The 20,435-nt window shown below is 50.6% G+C and overlaps 1 protein-coding gene across 1 annotated transcript; it reads right to left on the bottom strand.

Annotated features, from left to right (window-relative positions):
• Nucleotides 1-1,323: 1,323 nt before the first annotated feature.
• NT5C1A (5'-nucleotidase, cytosolic IA) lies at nucleotides 1,324-20,414 on the bottom strand. The gene is made up of 6 exons (XM_039511458.1): nucleotides 20,260-20,414; nucleotides 9,195-9,362; nucleotides 8,052-8,181; nucleotides 6,707-6,829; nucleotides 5,802-5,986; nucleotides 1,324-5,480 (listed from the first exon to the last, which is right to left on the bottom strand). Exons 1-6 carry the CDS (start codon nucleotides 20,398-20,400, stop codon nucleotides 5,115-5,117), a joined length of 1,113 nt encoding a protein of 370 aa, XP_039367392.1. The 5' UTR covers nucleotides 20,401-20,414; the 3' UTR covers nucleotides 1,324-5,114.
• Nucleotides 20,415-20,435: the final 21 nt, after the last annotated feature.

Below are 20,435 nucleotides of genomic sequence, written 5' to 3'. Positions count from 1 at the left end.
ATGTTAAACAAGCTAGTGGCAGAGCCAGGACTAGAACTAGGCCTGATCCGGTCCTCCGACTACCTCGTGGACCGCTGGACATCGGTGGTGTTTCACTCTCAGGGATGAGCCTCGCCAGAATCTTCACCTTCAATTCCAGTCTCATCACCGCCGCCGGCTTATCATTTAGCCTATTAACATGCTAAGAACCGATTACTTTGCGAACATCTGTCCTGACAGCGTATGACTGACAGCGTAATCATCAATCCGCTTCCCCACCACCCCCAATCTTGTCTTCTGCAGAGACCCTTTTTAAAATAGGCTTGTTGCAAAACCCCCATGAATTCTGATGCTCTAAAGAAAGGTGAGACACAGGCAGTGGAATAACCATTAATCCTCTGCACACAAAACCATGGGTCTAGTGGCAGTTACCGTCTCTGCTCAGTGACACGCCTGCCGTTGCAGCCCATTCGCTCCCGAACCTTGGACAGTTTGTTGTCGGGTTGGGCCCTGCTCCTGCATGCTGCGCCATGTGGGTGGGGACCATTGAGCTCACTGGAGCTCTGTCTGTCGGTGTCCACCTGCACAATGCAGTTTCCAAGGCTGGAGGTTTAGACCGGAAGATCTTGAACGCCGGCAGGGACGTCGGCTGTAGCTTTGCTAGTGCACTCTGAGCACTCCCAGTTGTGCAGTTTAATTAGCTTCAGGCGGTTGGTATGAGAATATGCAGCGCTGGGGAGGGATGCTTGAAAGGAATCACACTAAAAACAAGTGCGCATAGGAATGCTTTCCACTAATGCTTTCGGCTGGCCTATGCCGATGACGCTGTACTTAGACAAGGGCAGTGGTAGGTGGTGCTCACATTAACTGCTGTTCAGACAAATCTGGTGCTTCTAAACAAATCTCCTCCCAACAGGCCTTTTCTCCCCCTCCCCCTCTGACGACTGGTGGAGCGTCTGCTCGATGGAAGACTTTTGCCAAGTGATATTTTTATCCAGGGTTTGAGGCACGAGTCCAAATGACAGCAGGAGATTGTTGCTCAGATAGAGACGGCACCTTGGGTTACACACCACGTCTCCAGCCACTGCCTGGAGAGCCCCAGCGCTTCCCAATGCTTCTCCAGCTCCCAGAATGCTGCTTTAAACCATTTCCCGCCTTCCCTCCGGGTGGCTGATTGGCCCTGGGATTCCCAGCCCTGCCTCCTTATTCTACTAAAACATCTAGGAGGGGCTAAGCGGGGGGTTAACCCCTTCCTGGCTGGCAATCAAATAGAACTTCTGTGGCCTGTCATCCCCTGACACCCGCCCCCCCCCGCCCCCAAGGATTCCAGCAGGGGACAACGAGTAGTACCAGCTGTAGTTTATTACAGACAAACACGCATAGGAATTTCCATGGCTACAGCAGTTCAGTCACAGATAAAACCATCAGAGGACACAGGAGTGAAACCCACACAACAGCCAGGAGGGCCCACTAGCTGCTGGTTCAATGCAAGAAATGCCACTAAGCCATCCAAGTGTGTGATGAGCTAGGAGTCCTGGTGATCATTTCAAGGGGGCTGCTGGCAGGATGGAAAATCCATCCCAGCCCAGGAGATGACAGACGGACACAAGCAAGCAAGCCACAAAAGCAGTGAAATCCAGTTCAGCCAATGATGGTGCACCCTAGGAAGCACTATGGACAAAACTGTACGGTGAAGGTCAGACATGAGTAGGGCAATAAACTCTTTCAATGCCAGCAGGATCCACGCACTACAGTGGGGAGTCCTCATTTCTCTGAGTCTCCTGGGGCCTCCCCCCAGTACAAGCAAGGAATGTACTTGCCCCGTGCTGGCAGTGAATGGGGAGAGGCAAAGCAGGAGCTGCCCAATACACTCGTTCCTGGCCCTCTGCATTTCCTTCTCTCTCTTTTTTGTCTTAAGCGTTGGAAACAAAATTAAAGTGCAAGTCACGCAGCCCTCTGGTGGCCGTGGTGCTGGCATCGCACAGTCTGTGCTTCCCCGTGTCACCTCCAGAACTGGGCACAGGCTCTTTCCCAGAGCTAGAGGCAGCTTAGAACTGGGGTCTGCTTGCCAGGCAGGTCAAAACCCCGTTACTGGGGTTTCTTTTGAGCGTGGCAAGCTCTCGCTACCATAGAGTGCTGCTTTTAAATAATCTCTCTCGCTCACCCACTCCCCGCAAGTAACACTCTCGTACACGTGTGCACACCCACACACAATCAGATACTCACGTGCATCCATGGACAATCTCTTTCTCTGACACACACACAGGTATATATCACACACACACACCATGGACAATCTCTCTTTCTCTGACAAGTATATGATATCACACACACACACACACATGCATCCATGGACAATCTCTTTCTCTGACACACACACAAGTATATATCACACACACACACCATGGACAATCTCTCTTTCTCTGACAAGTATATGATATCACACACACACACACACACACACACATGCATCCATGGACAATCTCTTTCTCTGACACACACACAAGTATATATCACACACACACACACACCATGGACAATCTCTCTTTCTCTGACAAGTATATGATATCACACACACACACACACACACACACACACACACAAACTCACACGCATCCATGGACAATCTCTCTCTTTCAAACACACACGCTCAAGACCACCCATTACAATCACTCTCCCACAGACACGCTTACACAGATGGCTATGTTCAATCACACACTCCCCTGCCCCCACGCCAATATTCCAACAAGTCCCAGACCCAGACAGATACAATTTCATAACTGTTAGCGGACTGTTCTGCTCTTCATTACAACTAGTAGTTCCTGTTGCAATGTCATCTTCTAGACTTGGGGGAAGATCGGACTTGGACTGCTTGCACTTGGCAGAACTTCCAAAGATGTCAGTCAATGCCAATCTACAGGAAGCACCTTGGGGATGTTTACATGGAAGCCCTGCATGTATCCTGACAGGCCAGTTGGAAGGGTCCCTGTCAGACGGTTTTGACCCCAACCGAACCGCCTCCTACTTTTCATAAAACTGAATATTAATAGAAATGGTTTTGTGATGTTTTGTTTCTTTAAAGATTTTTGGTTTGGATTTAAAAACCTTCCCCTGAGGTGTCTGCAACCCCAACATGGCAGCAGAGTGAATCTCAACGTGAAACTGAGCAGAGAAACAAGATTTAAAAAACGTACTAGTGCTCTCATTGTCCAAGCAGGATTCAGCGCAAGGATCAAACCAACAGGATAAGTAGTGAAGCGTATGGTTGATTGTTAATGTTATTTCAGTCGATATATAATAACCCGAGCCCTAATCTCATCCTTGGAAATGGTCAAACCGTTTTAACTGAAAATGTGCAAAAAAAAAGTCAGCCAGAGGCAGCCACCTCATGTGGGCAATTTCAGCCCAAATGAAATGGTCCAAATTTGGTAAAGTTATAAGCAATTTAAAACATTGTCTGATAATGGTATGTGCCAGGCAATCTTAACTATGGGCATTGCTACCTGTGCTACCTAGACCACCATCACAGGGAAGGAGTATTTTTTAAAATGATCTTTAACCTTTTATCGTTCCTCCAATCTGCACCTTCACATAAGAATGCTGTTGAGTGAATTCCATACACTGCTTTCCGAACAGCTCTCTGACTGTTTCCTTTCTGAACTGGCAAAAACAACAAGGAGGCCTTGTGGCACCTTGGAGACTAACACATTTATTTGGGAATAAGCTTTTGTGGGCTAGAACCCACTTCATCAAACTAACACGGCTGCCCCTCTGAAACCTTTCGGAATTGGGGATTTAATTCTTTTCCACTGTGTTAGCAGCATCTTTCTACTTCAGGAGACACCACAGGTTTTAGGAAAGTACCAGGAGAAGGATGATCAATTGCACAGTGGCCTCGGTTTGAATGAAACTTGAATTTTGCTATGGTTAACGAAAGACTCAGGCTCAAATTCTCAGCTGATGTAATTGTCGATTTCAAGAAAATGTCTGTCTCTCCCCCCACCCACCATAGGTTAGGACTGTCTTTCAACTTACACATATTCTCAGCCTGGGTCCAGAGGTCAGGAAGCCACATTTTGAAAAATAGCTTCTGATTTTATGTGGCTCAATTTTCAGATGCCTTTTTTTCCCAGGTGTCACTTATGGATTTAGGTATCTAATAGTAGCACCCAAATTTGAGCCATAACACATTGGACCAAAACACTGACTAATAGGGCTTGAGCTTTTCCTATCTAGAGTTTGACCAATCTTTGTTTTCCCAAACATTAGTGGATAAACTGAAGGTTGGGTGGGTGCAGCAACAGTGGTGGGAAATTGGCTGCATCCCTTAACCTCATTTCCAGTCCGTTTAAAATTTAAAACTGTAAATGTTTTGTAACAATAGTGTATCATTGTTCCTGCACGTAAGCTGGATTCCACTGAAGCACATTGTCAGCCTTGACTTCTTTTTTTTAATATATCAAAACTCTTGGACTGGGAATTTCCCTGTTGTTTTTTTTTAAATGAGCACCAAAAATTTAAATTGGGTTGGAATATAAGATCCACAGAAGGGGAGCCCTGTTCTCACAGATCCTGTCCAATGCAAGGTCCCCTCTCCTGTAGACTTATCTAGTCTGGCTGAGTTTTGATTAAGTTCTCCAAGCTTTGTGGTCAACATCTGGTGCAAAACTTAAGCGCGAGCACCTCTGGGTTTTTATGGGCCCTGGAAACACAGAGGAGGCATAGCAGGATCAGGATGGCTGGTGCTGGGCTTAGGCATGAGGGTTCTGAGGCAGGTGTGGAGATGAGGTGACAGCCAATGTGGCACAAGTCAGCAATGGCTGATGCTGAGATGCAGGAGCAAAGGTAGCAGAGGTAGGTTTAGGCCTTGGTTGACCCTTCCTACCTTTATGGAGGGGACATGGGGGGTGATATGGGGCTGGAGGGTCAGAGACAGTCAATAAAGTGCAACACACACAGGCAAAAGGAAACCTTTCCTTCAACCCACCCAGACAAGGCACCTGCAGCTTCAATACTAATCAACAAAGACGCTCAGCCCCTGCAGACTTGGATATCAATCCATGCATGGTGCCCTGGTCAGGGATGGCTTGGGTAGCTACCCAACCAGCGAGCACCTGCAGTCACCACCAGCAATGCTACTTGCTGTTCTTGGTTTGTTTCTCTTGCGCCATCCGCCTCTGCTTCTGCGCTATGCCGTATGGGACGTGGGCCGCGATGGTGCCACTCTCCTTCGCCCCCTCCACGTGGAACATCTGGTCGTCGAAGAAGATGTGCGGACGGATCTTCTCCAGCAGCGGCCCCTTGGGGGCCCCTGCCAGGAACAGGGCTTCGTCGGTTTCTAGTCCCCAGCTGCGGAGAGTCTTTAGGGCCCGAGCCCCAGAGCTGGCAGCGCTCCGGGCAGTGACCAGGTAGGTGCGAATCGGACACTCCAGTCTCAGACCCTTGGAGTAGAACTTCTTCTGCAGCTTCCCGAGGGATTCCAGAAATCCTTTCAGCGGCCCCTACCCAAGCAAAGAGACACTGTCATTCATAGCTACCTTCATCCCTTCCCCAACCTCCATGCTTTGGGAAAGGCCCTGTCTTGGCCAAGCATATAGGGACCAAGGCCCAGATCCTCAGAGGTCTTTAGGCACCTAACTCCCATTGAATTCCCCTGTCTTTCACAGCCATCTCCTTGGAAACCCAGTATCAGCCTCATCCCGCTCTGCTTGTGCTCAGGGCTAACGGAGTGGGAATTGCTGGAGGAGTCAGCCAATTCTCAGCGCTGCCTGCCCCAGAACTGGTTCCTGGGGCTAGCGTGTCAGGGGGGCGATTGGCCATACCTGGGCCAGTGGCTTGTTCTCGTAAGCCTTTTCGTGTTCAAAGAACATGTCGAGGCCGTGCGCCTTCACAATCTGCTCCGACTCGTCCGAGAAGAGGACGGCGTCCCCATCGAATGCCACCCGCAGCTGGTTCTCCGACACTTTCACGTCTTTGCTGGGGCTGAACATGGTGGCCGCAGCGATTCCTTTGTGTGGGAGGGAACGAGAAAGAAAAGTGACAGGCGGCACGTCTCCTCCCACTGTGCTTCCCAGGTCCTCCTACTGCAGAGCCGAGCAACAGAACTGGACACACGCAGAGCAGAGATACGCCGACACTGGTCCTTACATTGGCCACTTGCGTCTGGACCCTTACATCAGGATTTAGGAAAGCCAGAGGCACTTAGATCCTAGGTGAAGACATGAGCCTCTGGATGAAGGATCTAGTGCTCTCCTTAGGTGCCAGCCTCCCTCCTTGCCCTGCTGCTTCACAGCCCTGGGTATGATCTAGTATTTAGTTGGGATGTGGGGGGAGGGGAGGTGAAGATTGCAGAATTGACATCGGTTTCTATCATTTGTCGCTGCATAGCTTACAGGTGCTTTCAGCTCCTCGGCCGTTCCCACCAGCATGGAAGGAGTCAGTATCCATCCAGCAGCCAGCTGAGGAGAGCAGTCCACCTGCCCTTTGAGAAGCTATAGATCTCAGCAGATGCTGTTGTCTCCATGGGAACGAGAGGTCCCACCTCACCTCAGCAAGGGCAGGGCTGTGATGGAGACAGGGTGTGGGACGCCCCCACTAGCCAGCTGCCGCACAGACCCAGAGGATGGAGATCCCGGGGCTGCAGGTCCTCACGTCGCTCTGGGAGAGCGACGTGATGTGGGCTGTGCCCGCCGCCCGCTACCACCCAGGGTTTGACCGTCAGACTCACCCTCTTCAATGGCCTCACTCACTTTCTCGGCGTCAGAGGAGAGGTACAGGTTGGTGTGATAGGCCTTCAGGTAGCAAGTGGGGCTGTTCCCTCCCGTCATGCAGAACCTCTCGATGAACAGATCTGAGGACGGACGGATGCACCAAATTAGCTGGGATGGGCCAGCAAGCGCCCAGGCTGTTATCCAGCCCTATGGTGTGCGGGGAGCCCAGCAGCTGCCACTGGTGGGGGAGTGAACCAGACTCGGGATTTGCTCCCCCTCTGACACCAGGCCAGAGGAAAGAGATGGGAAGTGAGCCCAGGGCAGCCTGGCCCCCAGAAAGGTGGGGGCCCCATGGCTGCTGGCAACAGTGATGCTCATGCCAGCCCTGTCACAGATGCTGGCACAGCAGTGCTGCTAGGACACAACACCTTCTACCTAGTAGCTGTTGCCACCTGTTTCCCGACACCTGTCAGTAACCCCTTCACCGAGCCCCTGCACCACACTACACTTAGCAGTGTCCTCCTGTGAGCCACCCTCCTCCTAGACACAGGAAAGCCCCAAAGGGGGCACGTGGTATTGATTCAATATTGACCTACATAGAGACAGGGCGTCCTAGTGGCCAGGACACTAGGCTGTGACTCAGGAGGCCTGGGCTCTAATCCCAGCTCTGCCACTAGCCTGCGGAGCGACTTCGGGCAAATCACTTCACCGCCCCTTGCCTCAGTTTCCCCACCTGTAAAATGGGGATAGTGTCACTGACCTGCTTGTAAAGCACTTTGAGATCTACTGATGTAAAGTGCTAGACAAGAGCTAATTATTATTATACTGTTTCTATTCCTTCCCATCATTCCTTCCACTCCCAGGGTTATTCGCTCCAAGAACTCAGATCTAAACTAGGCATATGGCAAAATCAAGGTTGGTTTGAGTTTGGCAGAACCTCATCAGATGGCTTTTGATCCTGGAAAGTACCCAAGTGTGGTTTGATCCAGGTCTCGTTCCATCCAAGTGCCCAGAAACGGCATAAGCTCTGATTTTGGCTTAATCCCCCCAAGAAGAGATGGCCCAAAATTGGGCTGATGTTGCCAAATCCTCATTTACCAAACCAGAGCCAAGGTTGATTCAGAGCTGGATCGCATTTGATTGGTACCCTCGAAGATTGGAGAGGGTTCGTTAACAACCATCTTTAGTCTAAGCCACAGGAGACTGGGGCTTGCTGAGTGGTTTAACAGAATAGCAGGGAGGACAGAAGATAAAGCTTTGCCCTCCAGCTTCTCCACCATCACAGCCACTAACCAAAAACCCAGTGGCCACCAGCTCCCAGGTCATTTCAGTGGTTCTGGCTCAGGGTCGTTCGGTGCTTACTGTGATGATTGATGCTGTTGATCAGGCGGACCCCGACCTGGGCGTGGTTATTGGTCATGAGGACAATATCAAAGAGTTCTTCGCTGTCGGGGTAGAGCTCTCGCAACTGAGTGTTGACAGCTTCAAGGGCCTACAAGACCAAAGAAAGAGGGAAGAGTGATCTAGCCACCAGCTCAGGCACATGCTCCTTAACAAGAGAAGTGGGCGGGAGAGAACTGAAACCTGATGCCCACTGATTTACATGTGGCCTCATCTGCTTATAGTCAAAGTGTTCCCCTCTGCCCTCTACTACTATCTGTGTAGCTATGAACAGAGATACCAAAGGTTGGTTGGAACCCATCTAGGTATGTCCCTCAAGAGAGTTAGCAATTTGTTTCCCTATGATGCAGGTGTCTCCTAAGTTCTCATCTTTTAAAAATAAATTTGACAGCACTAGCTACTCCTTGCCAATATTCTTGCCAATATTCCATCCATTCATCCATTACTCCTTTGCTTTATCTCTGAAATACTGACGCTCTGGCGCTTTCAGAGAAGACCGCCCTGTCAGAAGAGTACCCATATCTCCTTCCTTCATGGCCCTCAAAAGGCAGAGGAAGAGTCTAATCAAATCTTCTACATGACACAAAACAAGGACAGCTCATGACTCCTTGGGCACATCTGAAAAGCCGGAAGTTGGGAATTTTTCAGTTCTAATCCGTGCTGTTCAGTGGAAGTCACTACCCTTAAAGCTTTCTCAGAGTATTTTCCTTTTCTCCCTCGGGTTTCTAGATTCTTTGAGTTGAATTCTGCTCTGTTACACCAGTGGGAATCCAGAGTAGCTCCATTGTAGCCACTACACCTATTCTGGATTGATACCAGAGTGATGAGAGCAGAATTCTCTAAGGTGGGTGTTTACCTTCAGTTTTATCCAGGACACCATGAGCCCAAGTCCTTGTGCCTTGCTCTGGTGGTGAGGGAGTTTGGAAAGGCAAAGGAAAGAGTGACCAGATGTCCCGATTTTATAGGGACTATCCCGATTTTTGGGTCTTTTTCTTATATAGGCTCCTATTACCCCCCACCCTCCGCCCCCGGTCCCAATTATTCACACTTGCTGTCTGGTCACCCTAGCAAAGGATCTCAGGGGGCTGGAGCAATGGTGCTCACCTTGACAAATGGGAAGGCAGCGCCGGGTAGGAAGGGTTCATTCTCATGGTCCAGCTGGTATTTCACATATGCCTCCACCCCTTGCTCTGTGTAAATCTTCTGCTCTTCCTCCATGCGGAACAGAGCCCGCGAGGAGACTGCGATTGTTATTGCATTCTCAGGCTTTGGCTGCATGACAGAGAGAGACAGAAATTGCATCACTAATACATACATTTTCCATCCTTGGTCACAGGATTATGGACCTGGTTCCAGCATGTAGGGGTATCATCAAATGCCAGGCCAGAAAGGGAGCACCAGGTCCACCCCTCTCCAAAGTCTAGGAACATCAGTTCTGGATCGTTCTCTAGATCAGAATGCAGGGACTGGGCATGTGTCTATTAAAAACAAACCCATCCCAATCTTCTCACTCCCGATTAAACTCCATCTAGCACCCTGATTAAACTCCATCTAGCACAGCCCTCTGGGCCCAAGAGTCACTCAGACAGATTGCCTCCATTTCGCTTGACTGTGTGCTGGGAATCGCACACAAATCGATATTGCTTGCTTTAAGGTTATAGGCAGGGAGCCAATGCTTGTCAGCACTTCATCCCAGAGTGCATTCTGAGCTGGGACATTTGCACTCCTTGCATTCTGGGGCTTCTCCGAGCTAAGAGGTTTCTAGGAGAAGCCTCCTCAGTCCCATGGCCCCTCTGAGCCGAGACATTTCCGTTCCCTGCACTCTTCATCAGGGGTCACTTGGCACTCACTCAACCGCTGAAAAACTCTCCATGTTTCCAGCTGAAGGAACTCTGGGGGCCATCTTGCATAGAATGTGATGGGTTTTTGCCTCCTGGTTTTATGCAGCATCTAGCGTCCTTTGACGTTAAAGGCCAGATTCAGACCTGGTGTCCATGAGTGCAATTCAGCTGAAGACCCTGAATGGCACCTGATTATACCAGGCATAATGTGGTCCTTGGGATGTGTCTATACCAAACTATGATGTTATGGCAGGGGCATCAAATGAACAGAATAGCTGCTGAGTCTCCTGTGATGCTGCAAAACTTCGACAGATAGAAGTATCCTCCCCATTCCCCTGTCATTCTGGCATTCCTGGGGCACCTGTCCCCAGCACTGTTGATGCAAGTGTAATTTTAAAACACTAAGCACTGCATTGTGGGAGGGAGTTCGGAAAACCACTTGACCCAGTGCAGTGGCAATGCTTGCAGCTTCCCATCAACACTGGGAAGAAACCATCACAGACTGTGCTGGGTCAGCCAGAACTGAAATACTATAAAGACTTTGTCCCAGGCTTCAAAACCAGCCAGTGCCGGCAATGCTTGGAAAACGCCTGAGGAAGGCTGTTGCGTCTGGATGGAGGGCAGTGAACGGGTGTTGTAAGTCCAGAGTAAGCCAAACCACCATTGATTAGCAATCGTTATTAATCTTTAAGGGCTTGAGCTACACCCCACTGAAGAAATCACGAAGAGTCTTGTCATGGACTTCCATTAGGCGTGGCTTGGGCCCTGACACGTTTATGGTGCTGGAGGTGGGATTGGCACCTTGCTGAGGGGATGAAGACACCATCTCCCCCCAGAGGCGTTTACACTCTCAGCTCTGAGTCGGAGAGAGGATATTAATCTCACGCCAGCCACGGAGGCAAAGTTGTGATGTGCTTGTGGCATCTCAAAAGCACAATGGCTCCTCTGCGGCAACTCGCTGGTTGACAAAACAATTGGAAGCGAAGCCTGAACAGTGACTCTTCTGCAGGCAGCCCAGCGATGTGCTGCCAAGAATCTAACAAAGCTGATCCCTCCTCGGCTGCAGCAAAGCCCGTGACACTGTGCACTCGCAGAGAAAGCACACATTGGCTCCTGAGCAGTATTTTTATGGCCTCTGGGAATAAGTCATCTCTGCCACTCATGATTTAGCTGCGTCCAGGAGGAGGAGGAGGAGAACTCCACCTGAGACAGGGAAAGCAGCCTGGCCTCTTTGTCTTGGTGGGGAAATTTTAAATGAGACACCCCCCAACACCTTCAGAGTTCCCTCCAGCGCAGAGAGGATCTGCAGGGGGAGAGGACCGGAACTGGCAGAGAATCTCTGAATCCTAGGTCAGACAACAGCTGAGCACGCTGTGGACTTCTCTGACCCACTCCTTGGCAACAAACCCAATACAATAAATCAGGTTGGCGCTGGGGAACAATCTAGCCTCTTGTGTTCCTTTGTCCTGAGAAAGACTGAGCCACACCCTGCTCCCAGATGCACCAGCGCAACTCCAGCAGCATCAGTGGAGTTGCAGCGGCATAGCTGAGAGCAGAATTGGGCCCACTGCGTTTCCAAGGCAGCGTCGAAAATCTGAATTTGGCATCTCTTGCACGTACAGAGGCATACGCTAAGGGATTTCGTGCTCCGGGACACAGCAGTTTAGCTGATTGCAAGGTATTACTGATGCATTATGCTGAGTGCATTGGCTTGACTGATCCCACTCTTTGTTAGATTATTTAGGAATTATTAGTTTAAGTCAATATTAGAGAGAGATGACACGGCCGGGCTACAACAATCTATTGCTTATCGTGAGGCACCAGCGAAGGGCCCGGTTCCATTGTTATCAGAGCTGATTTGAAAGGTGAGTGCGTGTGGACAGTGAACTGCGGCAGGCAGTTTCCTGTGATTTCATGTAAAGAGGTTTGGGGGGCTGAACCTGGATGAAAACCTACGGCCAGAGGTTAAGATTTGGGGGCTATCGAAGGGTGCTGGTTATTATACGGAGACAGTGAAAACTAGAAACCAGACAGTACGGAACAGTGTGTTAGATGGGCCCAACCCCAGTAAGGGAAAAATTTTCATAAGTGCCTAAGTGATTTAAGTGCCTCAGTCCCATTTTCAGATGTCATTTGGGCATTTAAGAGCCTAAGTCTCACTGAAAGCCAATGGAGTTTAGGAAGTGATGTGCTTAAGGGCCAGATTTTCAAAGCGATTCAGGTATCTAGCAATTCAGACGGGCAGCTAGCAAGATTTCCAAAGGCACCTCCCATGGGATTTAGGCACTTAGGTGCCTAAAAACCTTTTCCAAAAATGCCTAAGGGTGAGATTTTCAGTGTTACTCTCCGTTTATTTCAGCTCTGATTTCTAGGCTTCCTGTTTACGAGGGTGTCCTGACCAATATTGCTGTTATTTTGCTGTTGGTATAGGCAGGTGAGCTGGTGTCATTCCCAGCCTGCTATACAAACACAGTCCACACGCTCTGCAAAGTCCAAACTCCCCCCCTCCCGCCCCCCTGCATTTGACTTTATTAAAAACAGCAACACGAGAACAAAGATTAGCTCAATCCTTCTCGGCAGGCTCGGCTGCTCTGTAAGGCCTGGGCCTTCTCCAGCCTGCTCAGCCCTGATCCTCTCCCACCCCTAGAGAGTCACTTCCATCTCCCTCACACCCAGCTGGGATGAAGAGTCACCTGCCTCAGAGCATTAACACAACCCACCTACTCCTCTCTCTGCAGGATCAATGCCAGCGAACAGAGCGATTTCGGCAGATGCGGCCAGGCTGGTAATTATACAGCCCAGAAAACCGCCTTGCAGACAATAAACAGTGCAAGTGTCCCTAAGCAGTGTTCGTACACCAGGGCAGTGACCTGAAACCAACAGGACCCTTTCAATATAGCTAAAACAATGGGACAAATTCTCCTCTCCAGCACGCTGAGCTTCACAGATGTACCGGAGAGGATTTGGGATCAATTGTTCTGCAGGGATGTGCCTGGACTGTTGTTCCCTAAAATGACTTCTCCTAGGCTTTGCTGGCATGACTATCCAGGACCTCAGGTATTACAGTCATGGGGGACCATACAAGAACCAAAGGTAGAGGGGAGAATTCATTCTCTCCCACTAGCCCAGGGTTTTGGCCTAGTAGCACAGCACACCAAATACATAATTCACATGTAGCAAATAGTAGCAAATTTGCCATTTTAAGATCAGTTACCCAGGGGGCCTTAGTCAGTTATTAACTAGTCATGGGCCAGCTCTTAACTCTAATTTGCATTAATAACTCCAGTGTCATGGGTCATTTATGAGCTAAGATATTAATTAATAACTATTAGAGGTCCCGGGTCAGGTCGTCACTAGCCTTTGGCAGTTAATCCAGTTCAGGGGCACAGCTGTTATTACCTAAATTAGTTTTCTGGGTAAACCAAGTCGGGCTATAGGACATGTGTGTCCGTTTCCTGGTACATGGCGGACAGCAGGGAAACGCATCCTCCAGTAATAGGAAAAGAATTTCCTGCAAGATGAAACTGGGTCAGTGTTGTGAATGTCACAACGACTTAGTTTGATCAGACAAACCCAGGGGGCCCTGGAAAGCCATTCCACGTGCCAGCTGGGGCTGGCATGGTATGGCACAGAGAAATCTGCCTCTGCTGTCATACATGCATGTATCCCTGTGCTGCGCACACCTTGCCTGTATGTCTATGCGCCACTGACACCCTCGTCTTACGTAGCTGTTTACAAGACGCTCCAGGTTCTCTCCTTGCTATTTAAAGGTACAGGCCCCCCCCAGGGGTAAATTTCAGAGGTAATTAACGCAGCAAGAAATGGATCATTAAGCCAGATACCCGGTTGTATCTCACCGTACATTACTGGCGTATCCCCCTGCTGGTTTGTAGCAGTGGGCAGGCAGAGCTGTCCAGCACCACGCTTCCACCCTGTTGAATCCTGTTGACTCCTGCTAAATAATATTCTGCACCTCTAGAACACTGTCCATAGGAGGACCGTACATGCTGATGAATTGAGCGTCACAATTTATGCTGGTCAGTTAGCAGAATTCCCCTTCTGCAGGAGACGCCGACAGTTACAATAACATTTTGGTCCAGTTCAGAGCAAAGTCAGAAATGTTAAAGTTCCCACAAGACAAATGCTCCCCAAAAATCAAAATTTTGGGGGTAAAAAACTAAATGTTTCAATAAGTCACTTCAATGCAACTTTTATATTGCAATATTAAGTGGCCTATATACACATCACATTAACAGAATATTTAAATTCACATTTTAATACAAGTCCAAATGAAATCAAAGTGGCACTATTGAAATGTTTCAGCTCCCCCCGCCCCCAATCGAGAAGTGTCACAAAACCAGCCCATTCCCCAAGAAACATTTCCGTTTTGATAAAACTGCGGTTTTAATAGAAGATTGTTCCATCGATTATTTTTTTACCTGCTCTATTTACCACCCTCCAGTCCGGGGGAAGTCAGCTCTTCGCTCTACTTTATGGACGGGCAACCAAGGCTTGGCGAGTAAGATATTTGCCCACAGTCATATAGCAATCCTGGGGGAGAGGCAGGAAAAGAACCCAGGAGTCCACACTCCCACTCCTGCGCTTTAACCACTAGACTACGCTGCCTCTCCTCCTAATAAACAGTTGTATTCTTTAGCGACCGCCTAGCCACACTTTATATGCGCTGTCAGACCACACGGGACCCTTTGCAGCATCCCACCCCAGCGTGACCTTCAGTGACCTTCATCCGGTGTGGGGGCCCTTGGGGCCAGGAGACTGGATAGTTCAGAATAAACACTGTTTATCCTCAGAGCCGTGTTCAAGGTTACTCAAGGTCAGTTAATGCCGGTTCATCAAACAGTGTCTGGAAAGCAGCTCGGGGGCTTTGCTGCGCTGGATCAAACTGAATTCTGCATTTTGGAATTTAAAAAAAAAATAGGTCAGATGATCTACCCTCTTCCTTTGCCACTGGAGGATCAGCCCAAAGGCTCCATCAGCGGAGGATTAATAAAGAGCTTAACAGAAATATTATAGGCGGATAGTGAAGGGGAAGATGGTGCTGTGCTCTAGGGCTCTGTTCATGTCTGGACTCAGCATCTTAAGACGAGGACAGAAGGGCAACCAGGTAGGAAGCACTAGCCATCAGCAAACAGTGCAATGCAGAGAGATGCTAAAAGGGGATTTAAACCTTTGGGGACTGCAGCTGTATGTCTAATCCTCCTCCCAAGCCGGCATTGCGCTAGCGGTCTGGAAAGTACCTGCTTCCTTTAAGCCACTATCGCAGCTTCAGTGATTTGGGGTTTGTACAATCACATCTGTACACATTATACCAGCACTTTCTATCTCCTTGGATGCACCGGTTATGTAGTGAGCAAGCCAACAGCTCCCATCGTTCCTTACCAGTCGCCCCTACCCTCCCGCGCAGTTTTTATTTTCTTAGAAAAGCTTTAGCCATAAACAGAGAGTTACGTTAAAATAAAAACACTTCAAACACAGAAAGAAAAATAGAGAAATGATGGGTGGGGGGAATGATTAAAACTAATAATATTGTATATTTCTATAGTGCCTCTCATCCCACAGTACTTCAGATTATGTATACTCAGCCCCGCTGAAATGCAGCCAACTCTGGGTGGAGAATGATGGCCAACTGGCACTCAGTGCAGGAATTCTGGCCAGGATCCCGGAGAGGGGGCAGGGGGCACATATTCTTAAAGACAGCGTTAACGTCCTCCAAGAACAGGCAGAACGAAGGTCTCATCTGAAAGACCCAGCACTGCTTTATCCTCCTCAAAAGGATGACGGGCTGAGACAATTCTGCCAGGATTTCCAGGGAGTCTATGTATTTCAACCTTCATATTTATAAATGCAAGCGATCCCTTCCGGCAAAGCCAGCTTCAAACCTTGCACCAGATGGCACTCCTCTAATCCGGTCACCTAATCCTGTTACATGAGTGCTGCTGTGGTTACAAGTCCTAAATACCCTTCCAAGAGTTGATGGCCAAGTCCCGGAAATCCTGGATGCCACCAAAAACCCAGACCGGAGATATGACTTCCAGTTAGCAAAGCTACAGGACTTTGGGATATATATAGTGCAGGCTCCCATGCTGGTACCAAGGAACGTGCAGAGATCCCTGAACTTCACAGGAACTGAGGGGAAATCCCAGCTCGAGGGAGACACGTCCCACACAGCCAGACAGCGAACACCTTAAACATACACAAGGAGCAGGCGAGACTGAAGTTGATGAATCGAGAAGCAGGCAGATGGCATCCTGGGAAAATGGAGCATTGCAGAACAAAGCGCTGCCCTGACTGGTATCTGCAGCTATGGCTCATCTCGTGTTTGCCACTCAGTGGGCAGCTGCCATGGCCTTGGGCAGCTCCTGAGAGCCTCCAGGTGTCCAGCCTGGCATCTCGAGGACAGCTCAGGAGTGGGCAGCCTGATCTGAATGGGCACTGACAGGACAAAACCCATAAGGTCCTTCCAGCCAGGGTGTGTCTGTTCCCTAGTGCCTAATGCCCCATTGCTTGGAACAGCTAAAACAGGACTGGGCAAGACACTAGTCATTCTTCCCCTCTTCTGGGACCCGATTCCACCATCTCACTCTCAGGAAGTTTCGCTGGGCATTCACCCTACATTTTCCCTTTCCTAATTTCCCCCCATTTCTCCTGGTTCTACCCCTCATGCCAGCCTAAGTCATCCCTCGTCCTCCTCTCAAATAGTTGCAAACTTCTCTCCCCATTCGGGCCATCACCATAATAGGCGTTTCATGCTTTCCTCGCAAGTGCCTTAACCCCTTGGATCGTTTCTCTAACTCTTCTCTGAAGTCCCTCCAGTTTGTCAATAACTTTCTGATCACAAGGGGCGCAGAACTGAGCACCGGATTCCCCATGGGAATGAAAACGTGCTCTCTTTTAAACCTGTGTTAAGGTAACACAGTCATTGATTGTTACTACTGAATGAATGTGGTTTTTATTTCTACACTATGGGCCAGAGCCTCAGCTGGTGCGACTCAACACCGACGAGCGTGCGTTCCAGGGCCCAGGCTGTGTCTGAGCCACAGGCGGTCATAGCGCCCCTTAGAAGGCTTTAGCTCAAGCCGGAGCAGCTCACGCTTTTAGTTCTGGAGATTGCCGGTTCAGTCACTGGCGTGTCGGCCAAGACTGGGCTGTCACAATATCCAGGTTGCCCCACCTGAGAATCTGGACCTATATTGATGAACACAAACATGATGGAACATTAATATGACCTGAGCTTGGAGCCATGTTGGTGCCACGCTGAGGATTGCACATGCACCCTCAGGAAAACCCTCTCTCTGGGAGGTCAGTTGCAGGAGCTTAGGGGACAGCCGTCCCTGAGCCCAGCCCCAGACTGTAACAGGGACACTCCTGACCTTTGGAGCTTGTTTCTTTCCCATCTCCAGATACTTTGCACCCATCAGCCCCTGCAGAGCAGTTCTCAAAGGCTTCTGGGTAGCGATGGGCCTGACCAAACACAACTGAGACGTTGATCTGGATTCAGACCCTCCCCTCCCTCCAAGTTCAGAGATGCCTGGATCTGCTTTGGCCCATTAGAGAGCTAGGGATCTGGTGTGAAATCTGCATCCAGCTCCAGCTCTGGATTCCAGCTCCTTCTCCAACACTTCAGGAGGATTTAGTTCCAGGGTCCCATCTTGGGACCAGTTGTATGTCAGGGGGACGGGGGAGGGCAGGCAGCATCAGCACCAGGTGGCAGCAAAGACAAATGGGTTCAGATCCTTTGGCGACATGGATAAGGGATCAGCCCTCTGAGGAGGGGGAGGAGGATTTATTCTGCAGGGAAAGGCTGGAGCAGCCTGACGTGGGGCAAGGGGACAGTTATGCTCTGGGACTCTGCTAAGGAGAGAGGGGAGGGGAGCAGCACTTGAAGGGAAAACGAGTTTTCCCAGGGGCTGCCTTGGTCCTGTACGTTATTTACAGATGGATCATTTTCATCCCTTGGTTCTCATACATGGTGTCACTGGAGAGGGTTCTGAGGCCATTAAAAGGCATTTTAAGCATTATGGAATGATGGGTCTAATTCCTGAGCCAGCCCTAGTGGTTGGAGGGAGACCCAAGGCAGCAGTGAGAACCAACACTGCTTGGGGGGGGGGAGCTGACAGGGGCCCCCTGGGAAGGCCACCGAAAAGGAGTGGAATTGGGAGGAAGAGACTAGATAGGGGCCTGGAAGAAAGGGGGTTGGGGGGGCTGGATGGAATGATGCTTTATGGGACACCTCAAAGCCTAGGTGCCTCTGGGCCCAATTTAATGCACCCGTGACCCCCATTAGCTGTTTACAGCCCCACGCCGTCACCCTCTTCCTGCCTACTCCACATTCACTGCTGCGGCTATGGAAATCAAGGGCTCACTACTAGCATCAGCAGCCCCCTCCCCGCCCGCTCTCGGGACTGGAAGATGCCGCCGAGTCTCTTCACCCGTCTCTCTCGGCCGGTCTTATATCCAACAAGCAGCAGGGCTGTGGGATCAGCTGGCGTCATTCCAGGATCCCAGCTCTGCCACGGAGACCACTCCCAGCAAAGAGCAGAGAGGACGGGCATTTCCCCTGGGCTGCGAAGGCAGCAGGCGGGCAGAGGGACAGAACAGATGACAGACAGACTACTGATACCTAGAAATATCCCTTAAACAGACCACAGATCCCTGCCCCCCCCCCCCCAGCGCTCGGGGGTCAGATTAAAGTTCACTGCGATGGCTGGGATGCTTATGGGTTTTCAGAACACTATATAAATAATACAGGGAAATGCCTTGCACCCGTTCATCATGGGCTGTGACAGCTGCCTCGCAGGGTGTGCCCAGCTGCGTCTGAGCACAACAGAGCTGCAATGGAAGCTCTCTGCATGGCTGTTGGCACCTGCACCTCCCAGCCTGCCTGAAACCAGCCTGCAGGGCAGGAGTATGAGCTGGGCATGGAGTCATGGCAGATCCCACAGAGAAGATTCCTGGCAACGTGGTCAGAGAGGGAGTGTTTTCCAGAGCTGAGGACTACGAATCAGGACTCCTGGCTTTTGGTCCCAGCTCTGCCACTGACTGGGGGTGACTGTGGGCAACTCACTTAACTGCTCCATGCCTCAGTTTCCCCTCTATCAAATGGAGATAATAATACTAATTCCCTACTTCTGAGGATGTTGAGAGGTCGCATTAATGGCTGAAGCTGTCTGAGGGCCTTGCCTGAAAGGGGCAGAGGATCATTGTTATAACCCAGGCTGGATTATCCCCTCTCAGTTCCCACTACAGCTGTGAAGGCTGAAGCCAGTGACCATCCTCCATCTGCAGGATTCAAGGAACCCAACAAGATTTCCACGTAAGGAGCGTGTCTGACAGAGACAATGCCCAGAGCTGGCAGGTCTCCTCAGACTCCAGCCTATGAAGTCTCTCTCTGTCCGAGTTCACACCTGAGGTTACAGGTGTGAGACAGAAGTGTTAGCTGGGACCCCCTATAACATGCACTCAGGGCTTATCAGGGGACAGGCCTGCAGGACCATAAACACAGAAATTTCCAGACTGGACCAGACAAGGGGTCTATTGGCTCCAGGACCTTGTCTCTCTCAGTCAGTGGCCAGTACCTAATGCTCCAGAGGCAGGTGCAAGAACCGTAGAAAGGGCATTTAACAAGCAAGCAGTTTGCAGGGAAGTTTATTCCTGACCACAGGTAACTGGAGCAGGCGGGTTTCTACACCTTGTTTTCCAGCCCAAGGTTCCTGTGGAGGTTCTGCTGGTTGTGGGAGTTTCTATTATTAAACCTGTGCCAGCTCAGTGCCTGTTAGATAACACAGGGCTCAGACAAATGAGATTGAACAGAAGCAGCCACATTCAAATGACATTAACCGGAGCTGCCAGGAGATTCAGCGTTAGGGCTGTCACCCATCCTCAACCCACCCCCTTTAGGTGGGCACGGGGGTCCCCCACCCTCCAGCAACGGTACCCAGCGGGGACGATAAGGGGGGTTACAGATCAAGCTTGGGCCTGGGCTACGGTGGAATATCCGGTGTGTTCTGCCTGTGCCATGCACCCAGCGGATCTTGCATTGCGTTCAGCAGCTGCCCTGCAGCCGGGGAGCTCTGTGCCGCCGGAGACCGCTGGGCTCCATGCCCGCCCTCAGCAAGGCAGGAGCAACCATCCTCCCAGGTGGGGCACCAGCCTGCAAGGGCATCGCAGCAGCAGCAGAACGATGCAACAGGTGGTGTTAGTGGGGGGGTGTCAGGTGGCTCAAATCCTGGGGGTTGCCCCCGCTCCCGGCACGGGGAGGGTTTGCTCCCCCCCCCAGCTCCCACCCCCAGCAAAGGAAAGGCTCTTACTGGTTTGGGTTTCTTTTTAGGGGTCAGGCTGTCATAGAAAGTCCTGGCTTCCTCCCAGCGCTGCGGCGTCCCGGCCTCCTGCGCCCCGCCGGCCGCTTGGCCACCCGCGGACGAGCCTTTCCCCGCGGCTGCCGGCTCCATCTCCCCGGCTCGGAGCAGGCGGCCGGAGCGCGAGG

This window comes from Mauremys reevesii, linkage group 23, assembly GCF_016161935.1.
Source record: "Mauremys reevesii isolate NIE-2019 linkage group 23, ASM1616193v1, whole genome shotgun sequence".
Lineage (NCBI taxonomy): Eukaryota > Metazoa > Chordata > Testudines > Geoemydidae > Mauremys > Mauremys reevesii.
The sequence above is the reverse complement of the archived record's forward strand: the minus strand, read 5'-3'. Positions and strand labels throughout refer to the sequence as shown.

Coding starts and splice junctions, on each gene's coding strand:
- NT5C1A (XM_039511458.1), bottom strand. CDS start 20,400: ATGGAGCCGGCAGCCGCGGGGAAAGGCTCGTCCGCGGGTGGCCAAGCG. Junction 9,363..20,259: donor CTAAAAAGAAACCCAAACCA/GTAAGAGCCTTT, acceptor TCTGTCATGCAG/CCAAAGCCTGAGAATGCAAT. Junction 5,987..6,706: donor GAGTGAGGCCATTGAAGAGG/GTGAGTCTGACG, acceptor TCCCACACAAAG/GAATCGCTGCGGCCACCATG.